This window comes from Ictalurus furcatus, chromosome 15 (genome assembly GCF_023375685.1).
Source record: "Ictalurus furcatus strain D&B chromosome 15, Billie_1.0, whole genome shotgun sequence".
NCBI classification, from domain to species: domain Eukaryota; kingdom Metazoa; phylum Chordata; class Actinopteri; order Siluriformes; family Ictaluridae; genus Ictalurus; species Ictalurus furcatus.
In genome coordinates, this window is record NC_071269.1 from 19285575 (window position 1) to 19307738 (window position 22164).

General features: G+C 38.0%; 2 protein-coding genes across 2 annotated transcripts in view; both read left to right on the top strand.

Moving 5' to 3' along the window:
• The first annotated feature begins 784 nt into the window (after positions 1 to 784).
• Positions 785 to 2161, top strand: foxl2l (forkhead box L2-like). The gene has a single exon (XM_053644345.1). It carries the CDS (start codon positions 1110 to 1112, stop codon positions 1968 to 1970), a length of 861 nt encoding a protein of 286 aa, XP_053500320.1. The 5' UTR covers positions 785 to 1109; the 3' UTR covers positions 1971 to 2161.
• Positions 2162 to 8132: 5971 nt separating this feature from the next.
• pik3cd (phosphatidylinositol-4,5-bisphosphate 3-kinase, catalytic subunit delta) overlaps positions 8133 to 22164 on the top strand; it is a 28966-nt gene continuing 14934 nt past the window's right edge. Inside the window, exons 1-12 of the mRNA XM_053643294.1 lie at positions 8133 to 9718; positions 10471 to 10645; positions 11379 to 11607; positions 12467 to 12696; positions 13906 to 14085; positions 15441 to 15596; positions 16403 to 16492; positions 17396 to 17617; positions 19863 to 19959; positions 20115 to 20245; positions 20370 to 20414; positions 20503 to 20670. Coding sequence (XP_053499269.1) covers positions 10502 to 10645; positions 11379 to 11607; positions 12467 to 12696; positions 13906 to 14085; positions 15441 to 15596; positions 16403 to 16492; positions 17396 to 17617; positions 19863 to 19959; positions 20115 to 20245; positions 20370 to 20414; positions 20503 to 20670 — 1692 coding nt within the window. The 5' untranslated portion in view covers positions 8133 to 9718; positions 10471 to 10501. The remainder of the gene's footprint in view (positions 9719 to 10470; positions 10646 to 11378; positions 11608 to 12466; positions 12697 to 13905; positions 14086 to 15440; positions 15597 to 16402; positions 16493 to 17395; positions 17618 to 19862; positions 19960 to 20114; positions 20246 to 20369; positions 20415 to 20502; positions 20671 to 22164) is intronic.

The following is a 22164-nucleotide window of genomic DNA, read 5'->3' on the forward strand; positions in this document are numbered from 1 at the left end:
GATGTAACTTTATATCTTTAAAAACAATTCAATGTACACAACTGGACTCCTGCTGAAAAATCAATAGAAACAGTCACAGGAATTATAATGGTTTCCACTACAAATACAATCACAAACAATCAGCTGTTAACAAAATGGTTTCCATTACATAGTAGGGCATACAAAGGAGGTAGATCCTTAATGGTATCCACTAGACATAACAATATGCCACCAATAGAGAGCAACAAATTATCAGTAGAGACCCACAGGAACCATTACATCCATCCATCCATCCATCTTCTACTGCTTACTCCTTTTCAGGGTCATGGGAAACCTGGAGCCTATCCCAGGGAGCATCGGGCACAAGGCAGGGTACACCCTGGACAAGGTGCCAGTTCATCGCAGGGCACAATCACACACACTCACACACCCATTCATACACTAAGGACACTTTAGACACGCCAGGAACCATTACAGTTTCCATTAAAAGCAATACAATTCCTATTATAGCCATTAAAACCTTTACAAATTCTCTGAGGGTTTCTATTGTTTTTTTTTTTTCCAGCAGGGGACCACTGATGTACCTTTACTCTAAAACCTAATTAAAGGTACATCAGAACACCAAGTAAAAGATACAAACTAAAGAGGGAAAAAAGTACCTTTTGGTACCTTTATATCTGAGAGTGTACTGTAGCCTACAGCTTTACTTAAAGCCCAGTACCAGCTGTATGTTCGAGGTCAAGTAAAAACTTCAAAACGTTTAAACCAGACATTTAAAGATCACAGAGGCCTGGTGCTTTACTTAAAAAAAAACCCAAACAACATTTTTTTAATCAAAATAACGAGCAATTTGCACGGCATGTATCCAAACAGCAGTGTGTTTCAAAGGAGCTTTACAGATTGAATGTAACACTGAGTCAAAACATGTCTCCGTCCTTCATGTCACCCGAGAGCTTCACAAGCGCCGCGTTTCCAGACCTGATCGTGGGAATGCCGCGCTTCGTTTGTGGGCGGGACACCTGCACCGGTTGCTCTTGTGATTATCCCGTGAAGACTCAAGCATTTCCAACCTGTTAGTCTAACCTACATCTATATAATCTACATCTCGATCTGACTTGAACCCCGCGAGTATGGAGGACGGATCTGAAGAACTGTTCCGACAGCAGCCGGGACACTTGGAAGTCTCCTTGGACGCGGTGTCCACCACCGGGGAGGACGAGAACGCCAGCGCGGGCGCTTCAGGCACGGAGCTGCAGGCTCTGGAGAAGCCTCCGTACTCGTATGTGGCGCTCATCGCCATGGCCATCCGAGAGAGCACTGAGAGGAAACTAACTCTGAACGGGATCTATCAGTTCATCGTTTCTAAGTTCCCTTACTACGAGAAAAACAAAAAGGGCTGGCAGAACAGCATCCGGCACAACCTCAGCCTCAACGAGTGTTTCGTTAAAGTGCCCCGGGACAGCGGTGGCGGAGGAGGCAGTGGAGAGAAGAAGGGCAACTTCTGGACGCTTGATCCTGCTTTCGAAAACATGTTCGATAAGGGCAACTACCGGCGCAGGAGGCGCGTCAGGAGACCTTACCGAGCACCTGCTTTACCTTACATCCCGTCTGTGAACTTCACCGAGCCGCTGTACTTCCACCGGGAGCCTGTGTACTGGCAGACCCCACTAGTCGGAGGCACATGGAGCGTCGTACCGCAGCCCGGCGCGCACCCCGCGGTCCCAGCCTACAGCTTCCACAGCAGCGGGAACGCGCGTCCTTCGTCTCCCAACACATACGCCAGCTCCCCCGTGAGTTATTACCACACTGCGAATGTCCGTCCGTCCTACGGACCATACCAGCACTCATACCATGCTCTTGCGCCGCACTCTGGGCGCACTTTATGCGATATATCCGCTCCGGAGAGTCCCGGCGGAAGCGCTATTCCCATCGGCAACTACGCGCCGCAGCATCCGTACAGCCAGGCCGACCTGGAGCACAGCTTTGAATGAAGAGCAAAAAAAGAGCTTTGGGATTTAAATTGTTCAGAAATGTGGATCTTTACATGCAGGACAAGTCGTTCATATGGATTTATACTTTCGTAAAAGTGAGTTCTGAGTTTGCATTGCGTTGGTTTTACGCAGAAACACTAAACCTAATGACTTCAGTGAAGCGGTTCGTTGTTGTTCGAGTTGTAATTCGTTTTAATACAAACTTTAAAACAAACATTGAGAAAGTTAGTTCAGAAAGCGTTGTTGTTTTTTTACATTGATTGTAAAAATGTTTTATAAGTTGGAATTGAATCCATATTGATATTTTGTGCCAAAGCTTCTTGTTTACTTCGGGTTAGTGGTTACAAGCTGGTTTTGTTTTTATAGGCGTATTTGACCATAAATGTTAAAAATGCAGATATTTTTCTATTGTTATTTATTTTCAAGTTTGATCAATTCCATTTTAGTGTTTCGGTTCAGTTTTTTATATGATCTCTGTTAGAAATTTTGCTCCCTTTAACGAACATGGATTAGATGTTGACTTTAGCATTGATAAGATGTTGGTTTGAAGTATTCATTCAGGTCTATATTGTTACATTTTTATAATAAACAGAAACGTGGTCTGTCAGTGTTTAGCCTGTTAATGAAAAAAAATAACTTTCCCAAGGATGGAACGTTATTTCTTCTAAAGCCTTAACCCACAATCTTGTGTTTACATTCAGTGTAAATCTGATGAATTAGAACATCATGAATCATCTAAACAGCACCTGCAAAAAAAAAAAAAAAAGTTTAAGACGGGAAATGGCGCCATCTTCTGGTGAAACAGATAAAGTGCTCTGAAAAGATGAAAATCTCAGGTTTGGTTTCAATTTTACTCACATCTCACTTCTTGTTAATGGCCACTTTCTACTCTGTACCTGTATTGGATGGGATGCATTACATAAAAGTATTGTAAGCTATAATCCAAAGGCAGGATATGTGTTCAAAGCCACTTCTGGCACCGGAAGCATGACACAAAACCCCACAACTGCTCGGTTCTACGCTTTCCCACTTTAAACAGGTGGCAGGTGTTTAGATTGACTAGTTTTTAATTTAATAATTTACCATACTTTAAAAAAAAACCCATTTATGCCTACAGTTAAGGGGAAATGTAGTAGCCTCCATTATAAATAGACTTCTAACTTTTCCCCATAAAGACTGTTAAGTCAGAGGTGTCCCAAAGATAACGCTTTCTAAGTGGTTAAACTTGTGGTTCAGTTTTGGAAGTCTGGGTAATTCAAGGGCAGAACTTAGGTTTACAGGTTTAATTTCCCATACTTTTCTCATTAAGTCTGGTGCAGAATGACGTCAGATGTATTGTATTAATTTTACGTAAAATTATATATGTATAAACCTTTGCATATAAAAATACATGCACTGCTTTGCATGCATGAAACATTCAGACAGCAATGATCATATTAGGTCATTTGTGAGAAAGACCACAGCAAACACAATTTTGGGCAGATGTGTTAACATCAGTCAACTGACTTCTGGGTACAAAGTTGCACCAAAAAATGTGTGAACTACAACTTACAATCAGAAAAGCCCCACTGCGTATATATGAAGAGCAAGTGCAAGAGCACACTGTCACGTCCAATTAAAAATCGTAAATATGAATTGTTTTTATAAATGTTTTAAGCTCTCATATGTATTTAGTGTGTATTTTGATTATTATATTGTTTAGTTTAGTGTTTCTCAAAGTAGGGTCCATGCTGTTGTTTTTTTTTGTTTTTTTTTTAAATTTTGTTACAGTGGTGGAAATCACAACTCACTTATTATATTTATTTTTGAGTTCTTATAGTTATTAACCTGTTTGACTGGTCACTTGGGAACGGGAATCTCAATAACTTAAAACAAGTCAGCTTACACTCTCAGAAAAAAAGAATAAACTGTATCTTTCCTTGTTGCTGGAGTGGTGTCTTGGACAAAATAAAGTAACTTTTTTTTTAACATATAGTATGTATCTTTTACACAATAATGTAAAAGGCATTATTGGGGGGGAAATGGTGGCTTAGTAATTAGCACGCTTGCCTCACACCTCCAGGGTTGGGGGTTCGAATCCTGCTTCCGCCCTGCGTGCACGGACCATGCATGTTCTCTCCATGCTCCAGGGGTTTCCTCCAGGCACTCTGGCTTCCTCCCCCAACCTGTTCTAGGTAGATTGGCACTTCCAAATTGTCTGTAGTGTGTGAATGTGTGTGTGATTATGCCCTGTGATGAATTAGCATCCATCACCCTGAGTTCCCTGGGATAGGCTCCAGGCTTCCCTGTGATCCTGTATAAGATAAGTGGTATATAAAATGGATGGATGGACAGATGGCATAATTGGACATTAAGCACCATTCTTGTACCTTTAATTAGCTTTCAGAATAATACTTTACCCTTGATCCATTCCATCTTAGTGTTTTGGTTCAGTTTTTTATATGATCTCTGTTAGAAATTTTGTCCCCTTTAACGAACATGGATTAGATGTTGACTTTAGCATTGATAAGATGTTGGTTTGAAGTATTCATTCAGGTCTATATTGTTACATTTTTATAATAAACAGAAATGTGGTCTGTCAGTGTTTAGCCTGTTAATGAAAAAAAGACTTTCCCAAGGATGGAACGTTATTTCTTTTAAAGCCTTAACCCACAATCTTGTGTTTACACTCAATGTAAATTTGATGAATTAGAACATCTTGAATCATCTAAACAGCACCTGCAAAAAACAAACAAACAAAAAAAAAAACACAAAAGTTTAAGACGGGAAATGGCGCCATCTTCTGGTGAAACAGATAAAGTGCTCTGAAAAAATGAAAATTTCAGGTTTGGTTTCAATTTTACTCACATCTCACTTCTTCTAAATGGCCACTTTATTACCTGAATCTACTCTGTACGTGTACTGGATGGGATGCATTACTTAAAATTATTGTAAGCTTTAATCCAAAGGCAGGATATGTGTTCAAAGCCACTTCTGGCACCGGAAGCATGACACAAAACCCCACAACTGCTCAGCTCTAAGCTTTCCCACTTTAAACAGGTGGCAGGTGTTTAGATTGACTAGTTTTTAATTTAATAATTTACTATACTTAAAAACATTTATGCCTACAGTTAAGGGGAAATGTAATAGCCTCCCTTACAAATAGACTTCTAACTGTTTCCCCCTAAAGACTGATAAGTCAGAGATGTCCCCAAGATAACACTTTCTAAGTGGCTAACCTTGTTTTGGAACTTGTTCAGTTTTGGTTGTCTGGGTAATTCAAGGGCAGAACTTAGGTTTACAGGTTTAATTCCCCATACTTTTCTCATTAAGTCTGGTGCAGAATGACATCAGATGTATTGCATTAATTTTATGTAAAATTATATATGTATAAACCTTTGCATATAAAAATACATGCACTGCTTTGCATGCATGAAATATTCAGACAGCAATGATCATATTAGGTCATGTGTGAGAAAGGCCACAGCAAACAACACAATTTTGGACAGATGTGTTAACATCAGTCAAATGACTTCTGGGTACAAAGTCACACCAAAAAATGTGTGAACTACAACTTACAATCAGAAAAGCCCCACTGCGTATATATGAAAAGCAAGTGCAAGAGCACACTGTCACGTCCAATTAAAAATTGTAAATATGAATTGTTTTTATAAATGCTTTAAGCTCTCACTTGTATTTAGTGTGTATTATGATTATTATATCGTTCAGTTTAGTGTTTGTCAAAGTGGGGTCCATGTTGTTTTAGTTCTTTTAGTTATTAACCTGTTTGACTGATCAACTGGGAACAAGAATCTCAAGAACGTAAAACAAGTCAGCTTACATTCTCAGAAAAAAAGGAATAAACTGTATGTTTCCTTATTGCTGGACTGGTGTCCTTGACAATACATTTTTTAACATGTTTTTTTTTTGGACCACAAGTCCAAAAAAGTTGGGACGCTGTGTAAAATGTAAATAAATGTAAATAAAAACAGAATGCAATGATTTGCAAATCTCATAAACCCATATGTTATTCACAATAGAACATAGAAAACATATCAAATGTTTAAACTGATGAAATGTACCATTTTAAGAAAAAAATAAGGTAATTTTGAATTTGATGGCCACGACACGTCTCAAAAAAGTTGGGACAGGGCAACAAAAGGCTGGAAAAGTAAGTGTTACTAAAAAGAAACAGCTGGAGGTTAATTGGTAACAGGTCAGTAACATGATTGGGTATAAAAAGAGTATCATAGAGAGGCAGAGACTTTCAGAAGTAAAGATGGGCAGAAGTTCACCAATCTGCGAAAAACTGTGTCTACAATTTGTGGAACAATTTCATAATAATTCTCCTCAACGTAAAATTGCGAAGACTATGAATATCTCATCATCTACAGTACATAATATCATCAAAAGATTCAGAGAATCTGGAGAAATCTCTGTGTGCAAGGGACAAGGGTGAAAATCAATATTGTGTGCCTGTGATCTTCGTGCCCTCAGGCGGTACTGCATTAAAAACAGGCAAGATTCTGTAATGGAAATCACTGCATGGGCTCATGATGCAAAGAAGAATGTGTGCCGTATGAGAACATGATCTAGAAATGCCACCATCTTCTCTGGGCCAAAGCTCATTTAAAATGGACTGAGGCAAAGTGGAAAACTGTTCTGTGGTCAGCTTCCAGAATAATACTTTACCCTTGAGGGTACAATCACATTGACAAAGAAAGGTACAGATTAGTACCTTTTTTTACCTGTTTTTTCTGGGAGTGTATAAAGTATGTCTACTTGGATCGAATGTGTTCTGTGAATGGAAAGTTCAGGAATATAATCTCAATGGTTATATTAATTTTAAAAAAGGTAGGATATTAGTTGTACACATTTGAATAATGATTCTGATATCTAAATAGTTGGATTATGTTCATAAAATAAATCTCTACTCAGAGGGTCCATGGAATTATTTTACAGTTTAAGGGTCCCTGGCTGCAAAAAGTTTGTGAATGCTTGGTCTAGTTCAATGATCCATTCAGTCCTATTTCAGGAGAGTATCATTGCTCTGAACAGAAACAGTTCATTCTGAAGGAAAAACTGAAGTCCAAAAATGAAATGTCTTTTTTTTTTTTTTTTAAAGTGTCTATAAAAAAAAAAGCTAAAGCCTTTGTAAAGAGCATTTGTAAAGAGACAGAGCGTTCCGCAGTCTCAAGGACAAACAAGGAGCTGAAATTGTTGCCATGGTGAGGACAGGCCATGATTTTGATAGGGGATTTTCACAATAACTCTAGAGGTAGATTACATACGAGTCATTTAGTTGGTGAGAAGAATGACTGCTGCATGGCTATGCTGACTGACAATAATAGTGAAACGCTTGTGTAGGGTTTAAATCACACATGCATGGTGTAACACTCATATTTACTCCTAGGCTTCCCTAATATTTTCTACACTTCAGGTGAATTAACATAAGCAGTGTGCAGGACAATGCGTAGGACAGTGCATATTTGTCCTTCCTGTGCTCATCAGTAATGTTTTGTGCTGCTGGTTTGGATGCAGTACATCTGTCAGTCCCTTCAGTAGCGGGTGAGTGGGTGGGGGACGCCACTGACGGTGAGGGGGTTGATGGGGGGGTGGGGATGGGAGTGAGGGAGCTTTATTTGACTTGGAGTTTCTGTTCTGCACATACACTTCCTGTTTTTACCAGCTGTGAGTGATTGCTCGCTCAACAGTGGTTCGTTTTAACAAGCCAGGGTCTTTATTTGTTAAGCATAATTGTACTGGATTTATTTGCATGTACATGGGTTAAAACATGACCCAGTGTTATGTGGGTTTGGATGCTCTAACTTGCTATTGCATAAGCATACCTTTTGTATATAACTAAACTCGATACGATTCTGGTTGCACGATATATTGTAATTTAACTGTGCATTGTTGCAGGGAGCAAACCAAATTTGTTCAAACTGTTTATGTACTAGTTGTGTTTTCTAGTGGTTCAAGTTATGGATCATGTGTAAATTAACATTGTGGTATTTCGCAAGTGATGAGTTTCTCCTCACTTTCTCACTCAATTTCTCCTCAGAAATAAAAATACCAAACTGTACTTTTCATTGTCGCTGGAGTGGCACCTACAAGATTTGTTTAGATCCTTTTGTTTAGATTTTACCTGAAATGTGAATATAATATACCTTTAAATAATGGAATCATTTTACATACATAAAAGGACCACTGATATGTATTTACGCTAAAAGCAAATTAAAGGTACAGCACATTCACTTTCAGAGTTAAAAGATACTACAAAAGATATACAGCTGATCTAAATCACCCCTGTGACAAAGAGAGGGAGCATATTTAATAATCAAACCTCAAGTAAATCTTGATACAATACTGGCCAATGATTAAAGAAGTTTCCATTGACAAAAGCATACGCATGATTGTTTTTAGTCTGGGAGGATGCACTTTAATTTTGAAACTCATCTCAAATCAAATGTACAATCAATCTGATCTCAGGTTCACTTTGTACTTTCTGTTCTAGTGATTAGGGTTACATTTGGAAAGATCCAGAAAGCTCTGGAAGGTTGAAAAAAGGACATGTTCTAGCTGGAAAATGTGTGGGGTTGTCTCTACCAACTCCCGCTTTGCATACTTCTGCAAATTCAGAAAATCACGCCTTGCATCAGCAGTCAGTTTACTGGAAGCCCACCACAGAAGTAAAATCGGTCAATGTTATGAAAATGTTTTTTTTTTTCTTTTTCTGAATGACAAGTTGAACTAGACTGACCTCCTCCCTATGGGCCCATATATAAAACTGCAAGCAGAGGCAACCAGAAATAGAGCTTCCTTTATTCTCCCACAGGAACACACTTCTGTCTAATTTATCACATAAACAGAGGAAATATGTAAGATACATGAAACTGATGAGCTGTAGCTAAGCTTTGCACAAGCACTGCACATGTTCAAATGGGCAAACTGTAATAACCTAACCTCTGGGACAGAAAGAGACAATCCTGCACAATCAAAATGAAATACAACAACTACAATACATGTAATCCGATGCTACCTAATATGGAGCAGGCACAGTTAAAGCGTATAAACAAATTACACTTAAATCAAATGACATATATATGCACACAATATAACAAAATATATAACATCATAAGTTTATAGTTACAATATATCCAGACCGCATGCAAATTAAGTTTCATGAACCAAAACAGGTGAGGGTGGAAATGTACACTACAACTTATTCAAAAGCAGCCGTTGGCGTTCACCATTCAGACGTCCTATAAGAGTTTAGGGATCACCATCATTGTGCGACACCTTACTCTAAAACGTAAACACTACTCTTAAAACTTGTCTAATCCACATCGTATTTTATTTTTTATTTATTTTTTTCGCATTTCAGTCGAAAAGTCACCACATTTCTCTTAGAAATAAAACAACTCCCATGAGAGAATAAGAGATATGAGGAATTGATGGTTCAGTGTGCAGTGCTAGATGGCTAAGTTATTTATAGACGATCCCTAACTTGCTTGAACGCGTGCACTCGCGCAGTGCGTTGCCTGTCACTTCCCCACTCCTAAATCACTAAGGATAACTCTGGTGCTTGACACACATCAACGACACGACGGACTAAAATTAAGACGGAGGGAAGCTGTAAAACTGAATGTTTGTGGAAATCTAGAGCAGTGCGGCGTGAAGGGAGACTGTTTTTCGATCTTGACCGCGTATGAAGAGTATGATTGTGTTCAACATGGATTAATAAGCAGCCGGCGAGGCTCGTACAGGCAAGTAGACACGGATACGTTTTCATTTTCTTCTGTCCTATTTTCCCACTGAGGGAAAGTCAGTCAGGCCGGGCTTTGGTTTGTCCTCGACTCTGACGCATGAATGAATCAGGTATAATGTAACCGGAATGGGGGGGGGGAATCAATCAATCTTTATCAAACAAGATGTCTCAGATCGCTGCGTATGTAATGCATATTCGACAGTGAAATGAATTATATTAGTGTACAGTGATCATGATGCGCTTTTCTACTAGTGTGATGTCCAAAAATGCATCACATAATAAGTTCTCGTTTTTCTTCGAGCGGTTATGATGGCTGTAACCTTATATACAAACATCCTGAGAAAGTCCTGGCACTGAATCACATAAGGTGTGTGTGTGTGTGTGTGTGTGTGTGTGTGTGTGTGTGGGGAAGTCAACTGTACTCTGTTAATGCATCATCACTTAATAATACTGATGCCTGCTGTCAATATTAAGGGTTTGACTTCATTCATAACACTGGTATATGCACATATATACACTTGTTTACACTTTTGAACTAACCACAGATATCTTATTATTTATTTAGATATTCCATTTGCATCTATATCATTTACTGTTTCTCTGTAAGCTTTAAACACATGAATGGGAACGTTATCCTATTCTATTATCTTGGGTAGGATTTTTGTTTCACTGGTTTGTGTCAGTTTCTGTATAAGATATTGTGCATGTTGTTGGTCAAGCCTAAAGTGTGGGTTTGTGTGATCTGAGCAGTGCAGTTGCCCGTAGATGAACGACCCGCACCATGCCGCCGGGGGTTTACTGCGACCTGCAGGATGTGTGGGAGAAGGAGGGTCGGGAACAGGTCACCATGGAGTTCCTCCTGCCGACGGGCATCTACCTCAGTTTTCCCGTAGCAGGCAGTGACACCATCGCCACAATTAAAAAGGTATAAATGGTCTGAGGCAGAACTGTCCTGCGTTTAAAGCTTGTATCTTTTAAAATACATGGGAAGGTGAAATACTGTAAGCACTCATTGTGTTTGGCTCGTTGCAAAAGTGTAAGATGTGTAGCTTATTTGTGTGTTTAGTAGGCCTAGGAGTTCATTGTTTTTTAACTCCGTATTCATTGTTCGATAGTAGGAAAAAATCTTGAACTGTGTACATCAAGAGTAAAAAAAAAAGTTACAATTTAAAGCAAACAAAAAGAACATTCTCAACATTTTATTTCTAAATAATAACTTTCAACAAAACCCAACTCATCACATACATAACGTTATGATCGCTGTGAGGAAATTGTGGGAACGTTGTTCAAATTGCCCAAGCTTCTCACCTGCTTTACTGAATAATCTCATATCGATAGAGTACACTTGTACCCAAGAACTGCTCCTGTATTTATAAACACTGTTCTGTGCTCATCCCAGTGATTTTATAGTATACAGTTGTAAAAGAGTTGAAAAAGATATAATCCCTCTATCTGATGTCATCCAGAAGAAGATGTTTCCTTAGGGACCTAAATACCAGTACATCTGGATTTCTTTAAAGCTTCATTGTGACAATATCAATAGTTAACAATGCTGAATAGAAATTTGAATTGCTTACAACACAAAGCCTAAAGCTTAAACTTTTCTAAAAAAAAAAAAAAAAAAAAAATTCTAACTAGTGTGAATGAATGTCTGTCAGATGTTGTGGAAGAATGCTCGGAGCGAGCCTCTCTTCAGCATCCTGAGCGATCCCGATGCCTACGTGTTTACCTGCATCAACCGGACAGCGGAGCGGGAGGATCTGGAGGACGAGCAGCGGCGCCTGTGTGAAGTGCGGCCATTCCTGCCTGTCTTCAGGCTGGTTGCACGTGAAGGGGACCGAGTGGAGAAGCTCATTAACACCCAGATTAGCCTGCTCCTAGGCAAAGGTGTGCTCTTTGATTTACCTGCGACCTACAACTCTCTTCCAGCTTATAGTATCGTGCTTTGGGACAGTGAGAGCAGCCAGTCAGTGGTCAGACATAGCGCTGGACTTAAGTCTAGTCACTTTTTATTTCATGCAATTACATGTACACACATCTACATGCTAGTGAAAAGTTTTTGAATGCTTATGGTTTAATACAGTTTTAATCAGTACTGCTGCCACAACCAAAAAATGTGGACATTATTTAAGAATAAATTCAAGACAAATGTTGCACCAAAGAACTCAATCTACATATATAAGAACCTATTAACCGGATGCTCTGAGACACTCAAGAGATTGCTGATTAGTGCTTTATTAAATGAGTTGTTCATTAAGAGTGTTCTTCATTCATGCTTCCATTTACATCTAACAAAGTTCTAAATGTGCTTAAACTTATTCCTAAATGTGACATTATTATTATTATTATTATTATTATTATTATTATTATTATTAGGCTATTTAAATTGATCCAATTACTTAACCAAAATGTTAATATGGATTGTTCAAAAATTTGGTATAGCAGTGTGCAGTGGGACAAAATACTGTGCATCCAGAGCCATAGTGCAACATAAAAGGACTGCAACAGGAAGTGTAAGACAAGATCAGTGTAAACAAACACCATCAGTTCCAGTAGAATCACAGTTGCAGCATCTTAAATGATTGCATATAATCTATGTGCTGAAGACATTTTCTGTTCCACTGAAGGTTCTGCGGCAAAAGGGCTTTAGATCTGTGCATGAATGACTCGTAGCATGCCGTCCTTGTTTTTTTTTTTTTTTTTTGCTTCCTAAGCATCTGTTTGTATTTGCGTCTTGTCTTTGTAGGCCTGCACGAGTTTGACACGCAAAAGAACCATGAGGTGAACGAGTTCCGGACGAAAATGCGCTCCTTCTGTGAGGAAAAAGCTCAGGAACGGCAGCGGTTGCCATGGCACCAGTGGATGGAGTATAACTTTCCCTGTGACTTGGAGCCGATCTCTGTAGGGGCTCAAAGTGGGAAGTCGCACATAAACGTCAAAAAGATTTTTATCAACGTCAAGTTTGAGGCCAGCGAGGTGAGTCATTGTGGTTTATGGGCCTTGACCCATCTGTTTTGTTTCACATTACATCCCACTATGGTTTAATTAGTAAAGCTTCGTAACCTTCAGTGTGGCTACTTGTTAGATCGTGAGACATTCATCTTGCTTGTAGTGTGTGTATCATTCTTGTCACATTGTATGTTGACTTCTAATTTTAGAATGACATATTTTAAATACTTAAAAGGGATTTTGAACCAGAGGTAATGCCACAAAGCAGCATGCGCGCTTAACATACAAGGCCTGGTGACCCAGATTTCCTGAATGAAGAATTGTGTAAAGTAGTATATTTATACAACAACATGTTGCGTGTGAATCCCCCACCCACACTGCCTGTACCTTCAACTTTGCAATCCTTCTGTACAATAAGACTGAGAGAGTGTGAGTGTGTTTGTCAAAGGAAAAAGTCCAGCACACGTGTTGCTGTTTTAAATGCCAACTAATATCACTAGAACATATCAAAATCCTAACTCTTTTGTGTATGAACAACACCTAAGCCTCTTTGCAAAAGGGTTCCTGTAAGTAACACAAGTACTTTCCAAACTGTTTGTCTCTTCGACCCTGATATGTGCTTTAAGTAAGGAATAACAGACAACAATGTGTGTTGGTGTAGGAAAAAATAATCAAATGGATTCAAATCAAATCATTTTAAATGGATTAATAAATGTTCTTTATAGCTCCATTTAATGTTGTGGAACGTCTGCAAGACAAGTTAGTTCCTGTTATCACTTACGTTGTAGCAACTCTAAACAGCTGTACCCTCACTAGCCTCTATTTACCTTCTCTTTTGAAATTAATAAGACAAGAAAGCAGCTTGTCATGATACCGAGAAAACAGAAGAACACAAAGTCCTCTGTCCTGAAGACGCTCCCATGGTGGAGTCTCCTTCCCTAAATATTATTTAAAAAATCTTAGATCTTACATAAAATATCCCCATATCTACGATTTATACATTTGTTAAATAACAACAAGCCTAGATTATTATTATGTGGACTGTCCAACAAATCAAGTCCCTTTGAATCAGTTGCTACTACAGAAATGTATACAGGTAATCTATTAGAATGAGTGTATTAATACAGCCCCGTGATTTGAATTACAGCCGGGACTACTGTCTGAGCTGTACTTTTAAAGAAAGTGAATCAGTTCAACAGCACTGTGGAATCATTTTGTTTACTGTTGCTTTTTAAGGAGAGCTTCATGCTGCAGTTGGACCCACAGGATCTGCCTTTGGTCCTGATGAAGAGCGCGCTCAGGAAAAAAGCCACTGTATTCCGGCCAGTGAAGCAGGAGAAGCCCGAGGATTACACCCTGCAGGTCAACGGGAGATGGGAGTTCATCTACGGGAAATACCCGCTGTTCAGGTTTAAAGTGAGTGTGCTGGGTATAGTATGGTACTTTAAATTATGAGGTTTGCTATGAATAAAAGGGAAGTTCAGAGCTGTGCACCGTTAGCAGCTCTTGCAGAGAGTGTTAAGAATAAACACAGTAGGTTTGTACCTGTGAAAATTCTTATAACAGCATGTTCATTGAGCCATCATTGCTTTATATATTATAGCAGTACATTTAAAATTGATGTAAAATCCCTGATATGTTTGATGTTTATCTGAGTTACCAACAGGGTTCAATTTTAACCCTCCTTTAATAGATTCCATTCACAGGGTTCCACTGAAATGTCTTTCTTTCTAGAATTAAATTCAGGAAGAACTTACACTTTCAGTTCTTCATCGTTTATCAGTTTTGGCCTCAAAGTCAAATCGGTATCTTGTGATTGCTTTATTGCAGAGATACATGATATTTTACATTTTATAATTTTTAAAATTGTAATCAAACTTTTTTTCTTCTTCTCTAAAAGCAATTTAAAACTATATTAAGTTATTGTTATCATTATGGCTTACATTTCCATCCAGTTGTCATAATGGGGTTCATCTCTACTTACAACTTACATAAAATCAAAGGTGGGCGAGTTCAGCCTTAATTTAACTCCTGGTTATTATCAATATAAACAATTTTTGTGGAAATAAAAACACAGAACCTGTTTGCATGCATATGCTGTTGGCAGGTGTATGTGTACATGTATGCCTGTTTTTAAGAGGTGGCTGGGACCTTTTGGTTTTATAGAATAAAATATAGATATATAAATATATATTAGTTTACTTAGATGGTCACAGATCAGAATAACGTGAACTAATTTTTTTTTGTTCACTAGAGAAATTGAAATTGGAACATTGTATTTGCCCTTACAGTAAAAATGTAATATAGTTGTTTTTGACCCAAACATAAGGACCAGACATTCCAAACTTTATTCATCTTGCTTCATCTCTGTGTTTTTTTGCTCTGTCATAAGAACTTATTCTAATTAAACTGATGCAGCAACAACAGGCTCTCAGGCTTACATGTGTTTTGGCTTGTCTGGCACTGCTGAGGCAGTTGTTGATATTGAAACTGCCTGTACCTGCAGAGATGAGTCATCCACCTTTAGTAGGCTTTTAAAAGTCAACTACAGAGAGCATAATGTGATTTGAGCTGAATTACACTAACTAAATGAACAGGCTGCAAGATTTGATGTTGATGACTCTTGTCCTGGTCTTGCTCTGGTCTGAGTCAAGCAGACCCCTCTTTCATGCTCCCACAGATCCCCTCCTTTACGTCACAATAGCCTACCCTGAGCTCTGGTAGAGGAAATTCTTAATCAGATGGCTTACATGTGTTTGGTATTTTTGCAGTACATTTTCTCATGCTTGTACGGAGGCCTGACTCCCCATCTGACCATGGTGCATCACTCCACTATCGCTAAATACCAAGAGGAGCAGGGGGGCTTGAGTAACCAGGTCTCCAAGAGCCGCTCTCAGTCTAAACCTCCACCTCTGCCTCTGAAAAAGGTAAACGGAGGTTATTGCACCAGAAGATAAACAACAACTGTCATTAACATGGGAACTAGTTTCTTCACCTTCTTCCTCATATCACTGTCAAAAACACTGATGTTCTTGGAACTTAGTTCCTACTGAATAAACAGAATTAATTAATTACTTCATTTAAGTCCTATTATAGACAAAGTCTCATATGTGTGTTTAAATAAGAATTTAAATAGAAAGAGGAACGTTCCTCCAAAGTGTGTAAATCTTTAGTGTCTAAAGGTTCTGTGGCTCTGATACATAGCAACGATATTATTGAACACATGGCGGTAATTGAATAGTTGGTTATGTTCATAGTCCAGGGTGGGTGAATTAAAAAAAAAAAAATTAAACGTATCTCGGCAAAAAAGTTTGCGTGAATGACAGTCAGCAAATGCGTTATGTGGAAGCACAACATTGTGGGTAATTGTTTGGATATTTTAAGATTTGAACATTTGAAATCTGCTTACACTTCATTGTGATTCTTCCTCACACCGCTTATGGTGGGAAAAGCTAGTAGTAAAACTGACTGTAAACTTGGCCAAACGTGTTGGTTTCGTACTGTGTTAGTTCCTCTTTGTGTCTTTCTTAACTTTTGTTTTCTTTCTAATCGAAAGACTTCTATCACCTAGCATATTTGCCTCTTGTATGCCAAGTAGGAAATGAGAGTTCAGTGTTTTACAAAGCAAATAATAAAATGTATATCATACATCATATCATATCATAAAAGTATATCGTACGGTTTGCATTCTCCACTTAGCACACTTTTTGAATGCCTGGACTTCTTTCAACAGCAAAACACATCATCACTGTGGTCCATACAAGAGCCCTTCTACATCCACCTGCTGCATGGCACTCGGGTCAACGCCGATGAGAGCATGAAGGTCAGGCCTCCGGTTTATTCGTGTTTATTGTTAGCATGATTCTGTTGTGGTTGTTTACCAGGCTTCTAACTGTAGCATACAGCCGGGGGTTGGAATCTTGAAGTGTGGTCATGTGACCCTAACCACATATTTCCCATAATTCATCAGAAGCGGTTGAGTAAAACATCAAAACAGGAAGTGGGGAGTGACTATCGGGCTTTCAGAGCTCACTTGGGCCTAGATTCTTAGAAAAGGACAGCAGTGTTGCTCACACTCGCCACTTGCATCTCTGTTTTTTTTTAAAACATGTCAGAGAAGTGAAAAGTCATGCAGGGTCGGGTTACTTGGTGAAAGAGTAAACTGTTTTATAGAAGGTCTAAATTTGCTCTCATTCATTATAATGAAATGTGAAACAGTACTTGTAGTTGTCTCATCATAATGAACTGTGAAATAGGAAAGTGCATGGTGTGAAAGAACAAACATTATTTTAGTCATACAGCATGAAATGGGATGAGATTTGCCCTCGGCTGATTATGTTAACGTATATTTTATTAAGCCCGGAGTGCCTGTTTCCGGATGTCACCCGTATGACTCCAGATAGATTTGTCATGTCATACAATTACCAGTCCTGTCTGCTGCTGCTGCCACCAGAAGTTCTCCACAATAGCTGTAGGGGAAACATTCACTTAAATATTTCCTCTTTGCTATCATGGATACCCTTCTATTCTGGTTAATGATAAAACTGGGAAAGTGGCCAGCTCCGTGCTAGTCATGAGGCCTTGTGTCATACAGTCTTTCATTCATTCATTTTTAACCGGTCCTGTCAAACATTTCTGCAACTGTATTTCCGTTTCTCTATTCTCCTAAACACTTGTTGATCCCACAGTGATATTCTGGTCTCTGTTGTTGTTTTTTTCCGCTCAGCTTGTAGTGCAAGCAGGCCTTTTCCATGGCAGTGAGCTTCTCTGTAAAGTGGTGACCAGCGGTGAGGTCAGTGTGTGCTCAGATCCAGTGTGGGACCAGAAGCTGTCGTTCGACGTCAACCTGTGTGACCTTCCTCGCATGACGCGCCTCTGTTTTGCCCTCTATGGTGTGCTCGACAAGCCTAGGAAGCAGCGGTCAACCAAAAAGAAGAACAAAAAGGCTGTAAGTCATCGTAAAAAACGAGATTCAAACTCTTTTAGTAAAATAAACCGCCTCGAATCGGCGGGGCCGACCTGCGGAAAATGAACTCCACAAATAAATGTGTAACTAATGGTTATCTTTAGCTTTACATGCCAATAACGTGATGTGCGACAGGCAGAGTGTGATAGTCAAATCAAAACTCCTCTGACCACACACAAACACAGTCATTTTAGTAGCGACAGAAGGTGAGAAGAGGCTGCCACAGCAAGGCACCAGGTGGCTGTGTGTGGGTGTGTATGTATGTGTGTGGGTATGTGTGTGTTTGTTTATGAGGATTTGTACCCAACATCTCTACTTCTGCTTTCTCGGCCACTTCCCTTTCATAGTACGGGTAGAGAAGTCTGCTCACTCTGAGGCGAGGAAACGAGAATTGCCTCTGTCTGTCTCTATGGCTCAGTGTGTTTATTTTAAACACCACAAAGCCGTGTTTCACTGGGTTTAAGGTGAAATACAGTGTAAGGATACTTACAGCGACATCACTTGCAGCAAAGAATAATACTGATGGAATTAACCTCTGAATATATTCGTTCTGTGACTTAAAACCGTCATTTAAATGAATTTTTTTCAAATTATTATTATCTGACCGAGCTAGTTGTATTTAAAAGTTCATAAAATAGTAGATTTAATTAATGGAATGCGGAATTTATAATACACAAGGCTCATTTACCATGTTATGTGATTCATTGTTTATGATTAGTACCACAAATACACTATAAACTTGCGAGGTTATCTTGCGTAATAGTGGATGTGGAGCTGGATGAATATCAGAATCATGATAATTTACGCCATTAAACACTTTTCTGAGATGTTGCTGATATCAGTACTTTTATAACGCTGACCAACTCCACTGTTATTCACGGAAATGAACAGGCAATTAATACTGTTAAATGTATTTTTGTACCAAATTCAAAGAACCCAAAGATTTTACGTTTTGTTTTTTGTTTTTTTTCAGTATTTTTGGAACTATTTTGCTGGTATTTGTAATATACATTGTGCGTCATTAACCCTGTCTTAACATATCATTATATGTTTTTTTACTGTATCACTCAAATATTATTTGGTAAAATGAAAGGCAGCGGGAAAAAAATGTGTGAATGGAAATAATGAAATTTGATAACAAGTCTCATTATTATATTTGAAGCTGGAGGAGTCTTCTCGAGCAATATTATTAACATTAATTGATCAGTGCATAAAACGTAACTGGATAAGCATTTGTTTATATATACCTAAATTCACAGATTAAGTAATGAAATAAATAATGAATCAAATGTTACTTAAGGGATTAAATGATGACTTGACAAAATGCTAAAATTATTAACAAATCATTGTTCTAAGGACCACATTTCTTTTCATTCACATTCCTTTCATTTTAAACACAGAAAAGTAGTGAATATAAAAATTTGATATAAATTCTACTTTAACACCCAGCTGCCAATGTGACACTGGAACTGGTCGGTGATATAAAAAAGTACTCATATGTCATCTCAGAAATATGTGTCATCGTGTAATTTATCCCATATTTGTCATATAAATGATGAATATTGAATGACAACATGATTAACCCTGATCATGTTCTATAATGTTTTAATCAAATCATCTTTGAACCATTAAATGGCCATTTTATATATAATTTGAAATTTCAAATAATTTTATATATGATAACTTTCCATACTTTTACCTCTTGTAAAGTTTATATATATATATATATATATATATATATATATATATATATATATATATATATATATATATATATATAATTATTCATTTATTTGTTGTCAATTCTTTTTTTAAACTAGGGATTTAAAAAAAAAAATAATTTACAATCTCCATTTTAATCGTGTCCCTTGAGAAAGATCATATACACACAAGAAAATTAATAATCAGATGCATATTATACAAAATGGAAGAATAGATTAGATTATGCTTGTGCATGCTAAGGCAACATTGCTGTGATTTAAGAGAAAAATAATTTTGAAAAAATTATAAGGTTGTTGTTCATTGATCCAGTGCACTGGGTTTAAATATTTATTTATGGGTTGTATAGTAATATTATAACATTACAGTATTATTAATCCCCATCGCCACTTTGCAAACTTTGGAAATCAGTCTCTTCGATAATGATTTAGATATATTTTATATGATTTTAAGAATTCTATGTAGAAAAGTAAAAGGGGATGACTATGTGTACATGTGCATCTTTCAGGACTGTCCTTTGGCCTGGGTGAACACGATGTTGTTTGACTATAAGGACCAGTTGAAGACAGGAGATATCTTCTTATCCACTTGGCCTTCAGCTCCAGGTCTGATTTGCTTCTTTTACACACCAAATCATTTCTATCCTGTGTATAAATATAATTAGAAGATAATGCAGAGAATTCTGCTTTCTGACAAATTTTGTGATAATAATAATAATAATAAAAAGAAGAAGAAGACGAGTAATGTCTCTTTATTGTAGATGACAAAGGTGATCTGCTGAATCCTATGGGCACAGTGGAGAGAAATCCCAACATGGACAGCTCTGCAGGACTCCTCATTCACTTTGCCAGTTTCAGGCCACATCCTCTCTACTACCCTCCCCTGGAAAAAGTAAACAAGGCCTCACCGTTTTTGCAGTGACTTGCTGACATTTCTCCTCCTGAATACAAGAGAGTTTTTTTTTTTAGTTCTTTCAGCTTGTTTTGTCTCATTTCTTGTTTTGTTTCTTTTCTAGTTGACTGAAATAAATGGTGAGAAGGCAGTTGCCACGAAAGAGGAGGTGAGAAGCAGAAGTCTTTTGTTTTCCTTTTAAATGAGGTTGCATGATATATAAAATTGCATTTCATATATGCTGTGATCTTGCTCAGAATCTGAAATTGAAAGAGATAGTGGACAATAAAAACCACACCGAGTTCTTTGAGGATGAGAAAGAGTTGCTGTGGAAGCTACGTGGGGAGGTGAGAGCGAAGTACCCAGAGAGCCTCTCCAAACTGCTACTCATCACCAAGTGGAATAAACATGAGGAAGTAGCCCAGGTACTACAGTCACTAGTGCGATTTGCCATTTTAGAATTTATATATATATTTTTTAAATACACAAAGGACAGGGTCTTGAATATTCAATATTTAAAATTCTGCATTATTTCTAGGCCACTATTTAAATGTATGCAAATATGTGATATTGACCATGTTAAGTGGTCAGATTTTCCTTAAGTTTTATCCCTTCCATTAAAACGTGTTCACACTGTGTCAGAGATTTCCCAGAGGGCCAGAGCGAGCAGTGTGCTCAGCATTGGCATTTGACATTGACTGTGTTTACTATTTCATGTGCGTTTGTTTTGGTTTATGTCCTGACTCCACCCATGTCATATGATTGGTTGTGTCCTAATCATTCTCATCTGCTCCTTGTTACCTCCTCGGATGAATCTATATATTTAAACCCCTCGTGTGTCTTTGTTGCCCGCGAAGTATTGTGTTTCCGTGTTTACCCGCCAGAGCCTTACTGAGCCTTCATTCTTTGTCCACGTTTCATGGTTTTCGTTCCTGTTCCTTGTTTCTCGCTTTGCTCCTTGTCTATCCTAGTCTATGTTGTTTGTAGATAGCCTGACGCTCGCCTGTTTCTGGATGTTGAGATTGCCTCATGTTTTGGATTTGTCTGCCTGCCTCTCATTAAAAGCTTTAACTGCACTTGCATCCGTCTCCACCCTTGTTTACATGACACATGACATTCACACTTATGCAAACTTTTCATTAAAAGAAAAGCAGGGAGCTTACTAAATACTAAGAATTGTTTTTAATTCATGTAAATATTTCCAAGATTCCACTTTTCACTCATGTTGTTTATTATAATATTATTTGTTATGATTTAAAAAAAAAAAATATTAAATTGAAAGGAATGAAAAAGAGAAGCATTTCCACTAGTAGTCTCAGATATTTTGGCCCCCACTGTACATCAACAAATAAGTAAAAATACTTTAGTCCTGTGTACTTGATAGCAGTGTACAATTTGAATCGGTAACTACAAAAAGTACATATTAGAGTAGGTTAGAGATGCTTAAAGAACTTAAGTTGCACTCGGGTGCCTAATTTACTGACTTGTGACTTGACTCGCAGTTCAGAGTTATAACTCATTCAAGATTTTGACCCGAAATGTGACTCACTCCAAACCTTGACAATGATTCGTGACTCTATTTACGAAACAGAAATATATCGTGATATTTTGGAAAATACTATTCGGATATATTTACCAATTTCAGTCAGTATATGTAAAATGTCTTCCAAAATATATTTACATGAAATATAATGTGATCTAAAGTAGAGATAGCGAATACAGTGCATTTGCATAAGCATTCACCCGTGTAGTGAGGCTTGAATTGGACTCGCAGCTTGATAGAACTTTTTATACACTGACCTGTGACGCATGTTTTTTCAGTTAAAAGCTGATTTCTTGCCATCAAAAATTAAAAACACAACCCACTACATAGTCGAAATTGAACAGGATTCTAAATAAATAATACCATTGATCATACT